This window comes from Lampetra fluviatilis, chromosome 35 (assembly GCF_964198595.1).
Source record: "Lampetra fluviatilis chromosome 35, kcLamFluv1.1, whole genome shotgun sequence".
In the NCBI taxonomy this organism is placed as follows: Eukaryota; Metazoa; Chordata; class Hyperoartia; order Petromyzontiformes; family Petromyzontidae; genus Lampetra; species Lampetra fluviatilis.
In genome coordinates, this window is record NC_136309.1 from 6,228,094 (window position 1) to 6,240,588 (window position 12,495).

General features: G+C 56.7%; 1 protein-coding gene across 1 annotated transcript; it reads left to right on the forward strand.

Moving 5' to 3' along the window:
* The first annotated feature begins 2,572 nt into the window (after positions 1-2,572).
* Positions 2,573-12,154, forward strand: PPP1R27 (protein phosphatase 1 regulatory subunit 27). Its single transcript, XM_078873017.1, has 3 exons — positions 2,573-2,888; positions 10,478-10,628; positions 12,016-12,154. Exons 1-3 carry the CDS (start codon positions 2,573-2,575, stop codon positions 12,152-12,154), a joined length of 606 nt encoding a protein of 201 aa, XP_078729143.1.
* The last annotated feature ends 341 nt before the right edge of the window (positions 12,155-12,495 follow it).

Here is a 12,495-nt window from a genome sequence, read left to right on the forward strand (position 1 = left end):
GGTTTTGGTTTATGCAAACAGTCGGCCGAGCTGAACGCTGTTGCTCTTGTAAGCGAGTCTGAATCTTTATTTAGACTGGAGGAATCCGATGAGTTATGACTATTTTTCACAGATGTCCAGTATGGGGGTGGGTCAACAACTTAAAACGGAAAACAAAAACGATAGGAGTGCAAAACAGAAAAGGGTGAGCTAGTCACTAGAAAAGTAAGTTGTCAGATTTATCTACAGTTGGGCAAGGCAGTAAAAACAACCAAACGGTCCCAGGCCACAAAGAAAAAACACGGTAAATAAAAATAGGACCTTTAATATTGAACTATCGATAGTTCAATCAAAGGTACAAATCGCATTTAGAAAATCATCATCGTGTCGAGAGTCTTGCTGTGAAAAGGAGACGGGGGAGAGGTCCAGGATCGGAGCTCAGCACGCAATGAAGCCATCGCTCCCTTTTCATGCTGCAAATATTGCTCCAGTTGTTGCAAAGCTAAAACCACGACCTCCCCAGACTTTGATGAAGACCGCTTTTGTCGCGATCGAAACATCGCGGGTTATTTTTGCTTTAATTTTAGAATTTATTTTTCATAAAAATTGTATTCAAGTTAATTTTAAATTTTCTATCTACGTGACTTTACCGAAAGAACCAAGAATATGGATGGTATTGGTCGCGAAGGCCTACTACTGCCACGTGTGTGTCTCCCCCCCCCCAGAACCCAAACCCTCATGAGGTCAACCAATCCCGGACGGAGGCCACCGCACCGACCCGGCAATGAGTATCGAGACTCCGTGCGGCTTTCTTGAGTAAACAGAGCGCCAGGATGATTATTTATGATTATTATTGGAACAGATTAACTTTAAACAAAGCTCTGGGGTAGCGGGGGGGTAGAACCCACGACCCCCCCCCTCGCCCCTCCGCCCGCCATCCCTCACCCCCGCCCCACAGCCGCTAATTTGAGCGAGGAACGCAGTCAACACGAACCCTGGACCCCCCCCCTGGGTCTCGGCGGAGAGGCTCCCAGCATCTCTCACAGTGCACCTAGCCTGGCACGAGAGCATTGATGGTGGCAATGTGCAAACTCGGAACCTTGTCCACGCTGGGGAGATAAGGGTAGTGCTCGGGTCACGGGGGGTACGGAGGATTAGTGCTCGGGCTAGCGATAGGTGTACTGTTCGGCGTAGCATTAGGGGTGGTGATAGAGGTTGTGGATAGGGTTCAATTTCAAGTTATTTATATTAACATTGCGTCACGTAATATTAAAATACATCTGCGCGCATGATGGTGATGAAATGGATCACCCTCACCACGCTCACCAACAACAACCGCCGTTCACCACCACCACCACCACGTGGCGGTAACGTCACGACGGCGCTCGTGCCATGCAAGGTGCACTTTGAGGCCACGTGAAGTGTCAAAGGGCCCCTGGCAAGGAGGTCACGGAACGGACCCAGGTGCCATGGGTTTGACCGACCGAGATGGCCGGGCAGATGCATCGGCCGCGCTCCCCACTGCGCCAACTTGCTGCGGGATTTTATTTTTTCCGCCAGTGAGCTGAGCTCTCACTCCTCTGCCCTCCGCTGTTGTTGGAGGGCGACAGCCTCCAACTCCACCAGTAGCTTCCTTCACGAGCCTCTCCTCCACAGTCATCGGCAAGGCCACTCGGCTACGCATCCTGCTGCACCGCATCAGCTGCGTCCCTTCTCCAGCGCCGTGCCCGTTTAGCTCCCCTCTATCCGGCCGAACAGAAGCTGCTTGGTCGTGCGGTGTCGTCTGGGCCATGGCGAGCTCACCGTGCTCATCCTCACAGCGCTCAACCTCACTCACCCTGACCGCGCTCACCCCACGAAACCACATTCACACCTTTATTGACGACGAAACTCTCTCTCTCTCTCCCAACACCCCTCCCACCACTCGTACTCACCCCACGAGCTCACCACCCTCAACCCCTCCCCTCTCCTCCCCTCTCCCCCATCCCCTCCGCATCCCCCGCGGCGTTCGCGCTACTCTCGCTCCATCATCGGCGTGGAGTTCGTGCCGCCCTCCCCCCACCTCCCCCCACCCCCCGTTCTGGCCCCCCTATAAGAGGGGACCTGACCCCGCCTGCCCGGGAGAGGGGAGCAGCTAGGGGGTGCGGGGCAACGTGGACACCGCACAGGAGACGACGAGAGGAGAGCGACGAGCGACTCGACGTGCTCTCGGAGCGACACGCTTTTGTTGTTGTTGTTGTTGCTCTTCTCGGAAATATATTTGTTTTAACACAAAACAAAACAACATTCGTCGGAGTCAACTCCCGCAGCAGCAGCGGCGGCGGCGGCGGCTGCGGGAACAGAAATAGCAGCGGCAACTCAAGGATCGGCAGTGTCATCAGCAGGACCATCAACATCATCATCAGCAGCAGCAGGGACATCAACATCATCATCAGCAGCAGCAGGGACATCAATCAGAAACAGCAGCGCAATTATCAGCGTGCTACAGCAACCCAAGGCAGCGGGAGCAGCAGCAGCAGCGGCAGCATCATTATCTGCAGAGTCATCCTAATCAGCAGAATCATCATCATCAGCAGCATCATCAGCCGGTGAGATGGCGCTCTACCTGGGCGTACGGCAGTACCACGTCATCGGGGATTACGGCGCACGCTTCTCGTTCTTGAGTCGCGGGGGGGACTCGGGACCCAATTCCCCGGGGGGTAGGAAGAAGACCAAGGGGACCGGCTCTCGACGCGGCTCGGTCGCCTCCTCGTGCGGCCCCGAGTGCACCGACTCCCCCGCGCCGCTCAAGAGCGTGCGGTTCACGGCTGACGTGGAGTTCCTTGACAACGTGAGGCAGGGGGACGTGGAGCAGGTGGAGGCTTTCGTCAAGGGCGGGGAGCACTCCCTCGACACCATCAATACGTCCGGTAGGCGCCTCTCATCGCCCGGCAGCAACGACGCCTCGTGTGCCCGAGCCTCGCGGTTAGAAGCATCATCAGCGTTCTCGGCTCTCCGTGTGTGGCTCTAACGCAGAGCCTCACCTCTAGAACCATCATCAGCATTCTCGGCTCTCCGTGTGTGCCTCTAACGCAGAGCCTCATCTCTAGAACCATCATCAGCATTCTCGGCTCTCTGTGTGTGGCTCTAACGCAGAGCCTCACCTCTAGAACCATCATCAGCATTCTCTGCTCTCTGTGTGTGGCTCTAACGCAGAACCTCATCTCTAGAACCATCATCAGCATTCTCGGCTCTCTGTGTGTGGCTCTAACGCAGAGCCTCACCTCTAGAAGCATCATCAGCATTCTCGGCTCTGCGTGTGCCTCTAACGCAGAGCCTCGCCTCTAGAACCATCATCAGCATTCTCGGCTTTCTGTGTATGGCTCTAACGCAGAGCCTCACCTCTAGAAGCATCATCAGCATTCTCGGCTCTCTGTGTATGACTCTAACGCAGAGCCTCGCCGCTGGAACCATCATCAGCATTCTCGGCTCTGCGTGTGTGGCTCTAACGCAGAGCCTCACCTCTAGAAGCATCATCAGCGTTCTCGGCTCTCTGTGTGTGGCTCTAACGCAGAGCCTCGCCGCTAGAACCATCATCAGCATTCTCGGCTCTCCGTGCGTCTCTAACGCAGAGCGACAACCGCGTTTCGTGTCGGGGACGCGGCTGCTGAACCGGTCTGAGGCAGCGGCGCCCCGGCACTAAATCAGGAGCGGCAGACGTCATCGCGACGCTGCTAAATTTAAGTGCGAAGATTGCAAGTTGCCCGTTAGCGAGACGTGAAACTACCTCGCAATCACTGCTGAATACACGACAACATCATCATCACCATCATCACCACCATCAGCACTATCATAACCATCATCAATACATACACGCATCTAAAATCCATCCAAAGTGACTAATCCACACACAAAAAAGTAAAGTGAATACAAAAATAAAATAAAAAAACAAACCACGACGTTTCGATCGCAACACCACTTGTGTTGCGATCAAAATGTCGTGGTTTTATTATATTTTTTGAATTTTATTTTAATTATTTTTATGCACTTTATTTTTATTTTTCTATCTACGTGACTTTACCGAAAGAATCAACGAATATGAATTCACTATGAGATCTCTTTTACCAGTGGCAAAATATAGTGGTACAAAAAACTGGTACAAAACGGACACCTTTAAAGGTGTCAGTTGTGTACCAGTTTAAAAGGGTAAAAACCTACGAATATGAATTCCTTCAGTCGCGAAAGTTTTAAGTCAAAATTTACGCCACACGACTAAACCACAACTCTAACTTATACCATTTACACATTTAGCGGCGGCTTGGGGAGGCCTCCATCCAGCAGTGGATTGGCCACGGCTGCCGCTGCCGATGATATCAAGCATCTGATCGTGACGTAATCATCTTTGTAGTTTCTCACTCACGAAACGCAGGCGACACCACTGCACCACGGAGCACCGATTTCTGCGAGATGCCCCATCAGCGAGAAACCACGCGACGCGTAGTGGATGGGTCTCAGTTGTGCAATCATTGGTGGCCGAGCCGAGGCCCTTCAACCGAATCGGAACGTTGTCACCACCCCAAGACGCATGCGCACATCTCCTTCACAGATGGAAAATTCAACGCACGATATGCGGTCCGTAGTTTGCAACACAAACTACGGACCGCATATTGAACCCGTAGAGGCACATCGTAATACGCGGAGACTCCTCGAGATACACAGAGAGGCACGGAGTTCGAATAAAGACAAATCACCGTGTGATTGTGGCCGTGCAACCAAAACTATGAACCGCAGGGTAAACCCACCGTGATCTGCGCTCCTTCAACGGAGGAGGATCGGCAAAAAACGACATCAACTCTTCTCTCTCTCTCTGCTGAAGCCCTCTCGTTGTGACCAGCAGCAGACCTCGACATTGGCAGAGAGCTCTGAATATTATGATGATGTTGCTGCTGCCGTGCACAAGAGGAGAATAGAAACCGGGCTGAGTCAACGAGTGCGCGGCTGCAAAGAACGCGGATTTGAACCCAGGCTCCCAGTGGAAGCTGGCAAAAAAATGTTCGATAGCAGCATCCTTAGAATTGACGCCGCTCACTCAGCTCTGGCGAGTTCGCATGTGTGAGTGTATACTGAACTTCTTTCGCACCGTACGTAGCCGATCGTGTTTATCCGAGGTGCGGGGGGAGGGCGTCAAACTTAAATACAAAAAGCAGTGCTAAAGAAATTCGTTTTCCCTCTTAGTTGATTTAATGGTGGATAGCTCCAGTGGCTTCCTAATATCGGAAGGAAGAGCGTTCCAGACGGCCGCAGAAGCGCGTCTGAAAGCGCGCGATGCGGTGCCCTTTCTTGGTTCGAAACTTTACAGCACATCATCACAATTCAAACCTGGCACATTCAACCGTTCGTGGCCTCAACAGGAAACATTTGCGGTAGATGCGTTACGAGACGAGGGCGCACAAAGCGAGATCGCGTAGAATAGATCGCGTAGAATAGACCGCGCAAGACACGATCTACCGCACGTGACAGCGCCTGCCCAGCGCGCGCACATTACAGACAAGTGCGCACACAGTGCACCCACGGTACGCACACGCTATGCACACAGTGCACCCACGGTACACACACAGTGCACCCACGGTACGCACACAGTGCACCCACGGTACACACACAGTGCACCCACGGTACGCACACAGTGCACCCACGGTACGCACACAGTGCACCCACGGTACGCACACAGTGCACCCACGCTACACACACAGTGCACCCACGGTACACACACAGTGCACCCACGGTACGCACACAGTGCACCCACGGTACACACACAGTGCACCCACGGTACGCACACAGTGCACCCACGGTACACACACAGTGCACCCACGGTACGCACACAGTGCACCCACGGTACACACACAGTGCACCCACGGTACGCACACAGTGCACCCACGCTATGCACACAGTGCACCCACGGTACACACACAGTGCACCCACGGTACACACACAGTGCACCCACGGTACGCACACAGTGCACCCACGGTACGCACACAGTGCACCCACGGTACGCACACAGTGCACCCACGGTACACACACAGTGCACCCACGGTACGCACACAGTGCACCCACGGTACGCACACAGTGCACCCACGGTACACACACAGTGCACCCACGGTACACACACAGTGCACCCACGGTACGCACACAGTGCACCCACGCTATGCACACAGTGCACCCACGGTACACACACAGTGCACCCACGGTACACACACAGTGCACCCACGGTACACACACAGTGCACCCACGGTACACACACAGTGCACCCACGGTACGCACACAGTGCACCCACGGTACACACACAGTGCACCCACGGTACGCACACAGTGCACCCACGGTACGCATACAGTGCACCCACGCTACGCACACAGTGCACCCACGGTACACACACAGTGCACCCACGGTACACACACAGTGCACCCACGGTACACACACAGTGCACCCACGCTACGCACACAATGCACCCACGCTACGCACACAATGCACCCACGCTACACACACAGTGCACCCACGGTACGCATACAGTGCACCCACGCTACGCACACAATGCACCCACGCTACACACACAGTGCACCCACGCTACACACACAGTGCACCCACGGTACACACACAGTGCACCCACGGTACACACACAGTGCACCCACGGTACGCACACAGTGCACCCACGGTACACACACAGTGCACCCACGGTACACACACAATGCACCCACGGTACACACACAGTGCACCCACGCTACGCACACAGTGCACCCACGGTACACACACAATGCACCCACGGTACACACACAATGCACCCACGGTACACACACAGTGCACCCACGGTACACACACAGTGCACCCACGGTACGCACACAGTGCACCCACGGTACACACACAATGCACCCACGGTACACACACAGTGCACCCACGGTACACACACAGTGCACCCACGCTACGCACACAGTGCACCCACGGTACACACACAATGCACCCACGGTACACACACAGTGCACCCACGGTACGCACACAGTGCACCCACGGTACACACACAATGCACCCACGGTACACACACAGTGCACCCACGGTACACACACAGTGCACCCACGCTACGCACACAGTGCACCCACGGTACACACACAGTGCACCCACGGTACGCACACAGTGCACCCACGGTACACACACAGTGCACCCACGCTACGCACACAGTGCACCCACGCTACGCACACAGTGCACCCACGGTACGCACACAGTGCACCCACGGTACACACACAGTGCACCCACGGTACACACACAGTGCACCCACGGTACACACACAGTGCACCCACGGTACACACACAGTGCACCCACGGTACGCACACAGTGCACCCACGGTACGCACACAGTGCACCCACGCTACGCACACAGTGCACCCACGGTACACACACAGTGCACCCACGGTACGCACACAGTGCACCCACGCTACACACACAGTGCACCCACGCTACGCACACAGTGCACCCACGGTACACACACAGTGCACCCACGGTACGCACACAGTGCACCCACGCTACACACACAGTGCACCCACGGTACACACACAGTGCACCCACGGTACACACACAGTGCACCCACGGTACGCACACAGTGCACCCACGGTACGCACACAGTGCACCCACGGTACGCACACAGTGCACCCACGCTACGCACACAGTGCACCCACGGTACACACACAGTGCACCCACGGTACACACACAGTGCACCCACGGTACGCACACAGTGCACCCACGCTACACACACAGTGCACCCACGGTACGCACACAGTGCACCCACGGTACGCACACAGTGCACCCACGGTACACACACAGTGCACCCACGGTACGCACACAGTGCACCCACGCTACACACACAGTGCACCCACGGTACGCACACAGTGCACCCACGGTACGCACACAGTGCACCCACGGTACACACACAGTGCACCCACGGTACGCACACAGTGCACCCACGGTACACACACAGTGCACCCACGGTACGCACACAGTGCACCCACGCTACGCACACAGTGCACCCACGGTACACACACAGTGCACCCACGGTACGCACACAGTGCACCCACGGTACGCACACAGTGCACCCACGGTACACACACAGTGCACCCACGGTACGCACACAGTGCACCCACGCTACACACACAGTGCACCCACGCTACACACACAGTGCACCCACGGTACACACACAGTGCACCCACGGTACACACACAGTGCACCCACGGTACGCACACAGTGCACCCACGGTACGCACACAGTGCACCCACGGTACGCACACAGTGCACCCACGGTACGCACACAGTGCACCCACGCTACACACACAGTGCACCCACGCTACACACACAGTGCACCCACGCTACACACACAGTGCACCCACGCTACGCACACAGTGCACCCACGGTACGCACACAGTGCACCCACGGTACGCACACAGTGCACCCACGGTACACACACAGTGCACCCACGCTACACACACAGTGCACCCACGCTACACACACAGTGCACCCACGCTACACACACAGTGCACCCACGCTACGCACACAGTGCACCCACGGTACGCACACAGTGCACCCACGCTACACACACAGTGCACCCACGGTACACACACAGTGCACCCACGCTACACACACAGTGCACCCACGGTACGCACACAGTGCACCCACGGTACGCACACAGTGCACCCACGCTACACACACAGTGCACCCACGGTACACACACAGTGCACCCACGCTACACACACAGTGCACCCACGGTACGCACACAGTGCACCCACGGTACGCACACAGTGCACCCACGCTACACACACAGTGCACCCACGCTACGCACACAGTGCACCCACGGTACGCACACAGTGCACCCACGGTACGCACACAGTGCACCCACGGTACACACACAGTGCACCCACGCTACACACACAGTGCACCCACGCTACGCACACAGTGCACCCACGGTACACACACAGTGCACCCACGGTACACACACAGTGCACCCACGGTACGCACATAATGCACCCACGCTACGCACACAGTGCACCCACGGTACACACACAGTGCACCCACGCTACACACACAGTGCACCCACGGTACGCACACAGTGCACCCACGGTACGCACACAGTGCACCCACGCTACACACACAGTGCACCCACGGTACACACACAGTGCACCCACGCTACACACACAGTGCACCCACGGTACGCACACAGTGCACCCACGGTACGCACACAGTGCACCCACGCTACACACACAGTGCACCCACGCTACGCACACAGTGCACCCACGGTACGCACACAGTGCACCCACGGTACGCACACAGTGCACCCACGGTACACACACAGTGCACCCACGCTACACACACAGTGCACCCACGCTACGCACACAGTGCACCCACGGTACACACACAGTGCACCCACGGTACACACACAGTGCACCCACGGTACGCACACAGTGCACCCACGCTACACACACAGTGCACCCACGCTACGCACACAGTGCACCCACGGTACGCACACAGTGCACCCACGCTACACACACAGTGCACCCACGGTACACACACAGTGCACCCACGCTACGCACACAGTGCACCCACGCTACACACACAGAGCACCCACGCTACGCACACAGTGCACCCACGGTACGCACACAGTGCACCCACGGTACGCACACAGTGCACCCACGCTACGCACACGCTACGCACTACGTTGTCCCACGTACGACCGCAAAGCCGCATGTTGAGTGAATTCAAACCGCATAGTGTAGCGGATTTTGGGTAGAACCGGGTTAAGCCGCATATGCGCGAAATGGCACCACGCGAGCCCGAAATAGAGGGAGGGACACCTGCGATAGGTGACGTTTTGGGAGCTTGCCCTTCTTCATAGCGCTCCTATAACCGACTGTTGAGCCCAGCTCTCTCGCCCTCTTCCAGAGCATCATTGAGAGTGGCCACCCACTCGCGCTCGCCTCGCGAAGGTAAAAGCGCCGCGCAGAAACCGCTCTCGCTGGGCACGGTCGCGATGTCCTCCGCCTGAGCGCGCCTGCTGTATGCGGGTTCGTAGGGGGAACGGTGGCGCGGCGGTTAGCGCACGACGCGACGAACCCGGCAAAAAGACCCGAGTTCGATTCCCGCTCACGGCCAACATCGGTGACTGATATCTGAACCAGGTCCCGGGCCTCCCCTAGGTCGACTCAGACTCACATGAGTAGCCTAGTGTGGCGGCGTAAGCATCGGCGTTGGGGGAGACAAAGGCGGCCGGGCGTGGTGCTGGCCACCCACCCCCTTCGTGTGCCGTGACGGCCTTCATAGGTGCTCGCTGACACCACTTGCCCCAGTGAGCGGTCTGTTGAAGGCTATACGGGGGGGGGGGGGGGCAGGGGGGTGGGGGGAGGTCTCTGCCTTTGTACAATTCGTGCACGCAGACGCGAGAGAGCGAGCGACACGTGGGTGACCCTCCCTCGTGACGACACCACGTGTACGCAGGCATGGCGGCGCTGCACGAGGCGTCTCTGCGTGGCCACGTGGAGGTGGTGGAGGCGCTCCTGCGAGGGGGGGCGCGGATGGAGCTGCGCACCGAGGGGGGGGTCACGGCGCTGCACCTCGCCTGCTCGCAGGGCCACACGGCCGTCATCAGGTGGGCTCCCGTCATGGGAACGGGGAATGTCCATCGGACACCATCAGTATAAGCACCAGTATCGTTGTCACTTTCGACATCATCATCAGCAGCAACACCACCACCCACCACGTTATCAAGAATCCCATCATCATCAGCATCTGCAGCAACACCACCCACCACGTTATCAAGAATCCCATCATCATCAGCATCATCAGCAGCAACAACACCACCCACCACGTTATCAAGAATCCCATCATCATCAGCATCATCAGCAGCAACAACACCACCCACCACGTTATCAAGAATCCCATCATCATCAGCATCAGCAGCAACACCACCCACCACGGTATCAAGAATCCCATCATCATCAGCATCTGCAGCAACACCACCCACCACGTTATCAAGAATCCCATCATCATCAGCATCATCAGCAGCAACAACACCACCCACCACGTTATCAAGAATCCCATCATCATCAGCATCAGCAGCAACACCACCCACCACGATATCAAGAATCCCATCATCATCAGCATCAGCAGCAACACCACCCACCACGTTATCAAGAATCCCATCATCATCAGCATCAGCAGCAACACCACCCACCACGGTATCAAGAATCCCATCATCATCAGCATCTGCAGCAACACCACCCACCACGTTATCAAGAATCCCATCATCATCAGCATCATCAGCAGCAACAACACCACCCACCACGTTATCAAGAATCCCATCATCATCAGCATCAGCAGCAACACCACCCACCACGATATCAAGAATCCCATCATCATCAGCATCAGCAGCAACACCACCCACCACGTTATCAAGAATCCCATCATCATCAGCATCAGCAGCAACACCACCCACCACGTTATCAAGAATCCCATCATCATCAGCATCAGCAGCAACACCACCCACCACGTTATCAAGAATCCCATCATCATCAGCATCAGCAGCAACACCACCACCCACCACGTTATCAAGAATCCCATCAGCATCAGCAGGAACACCACCCACCACGATATCAAGAATCCCATCATCATCAGCATCAGCAGCAACACCACCCACCACGATATCAAGAATCCCATCATCATCAGCAGCAACACCATCACCCACCACGTTATCAAGAATCCCATCATCATCAGCATCAGCAGCAACACCACCCACCACGATATCAAGAATCCCATCAGCATCAGCAGCAACACCACCCACCACGGTATCAAGAATCCCATCATCATCATCATCAGTGGCGTGGACGAGAAGACTCCCTGGAGCTCCCCCAAGTCGTGGAGCCAACAGCTGCTCCTTCCCATCATCATCATCATCAAAACTCCCCACCTGCACCTCCTCACTCCCCACCTACACCTCCTAATCTGTGCCCCCCTTACCCCCCCCCCCCCCCGCGTAGACATCTTCTCCGGAAGGGCGCGTCCCCAGTGGCGCTGTCCGAAGGCGGTGACCTCCCCGAGGACCTCCTGCCCCGGGGCCGCTCCGACATTCGGCAGATGCTGCGCGCGGCGCGCAGGGGAGTCTTGCCTGACGACTAAGGGGGTCTCAGGGACCCCCCCCCCAACGTGCCCCCCCTCCAACCCCCCTCCCGAGCGCGAGGGGTGAACCCCTGCGAGCGGGGGGCCAGCCACGTGCGGGGAGCGCACCCAGGGACCCGGTGGGACCCCGCTCAGGGGATCGCTTGAACCCCGACTGAGAAATCGGATCGAGGGTTTCAGATCCGGCATGAGGATCACGGGCCCAAGTCCAGCGTCTGGATCGCGCGGAGTGGAGTCGAGAGGCGACTGGAAGCCACGGACTCCAATTTACAAGACTCGGACGCGAAAGTCTGGATCAAGGACTCCTCGGATCCAAGAACTCGGGAATTCTGGACACGGAT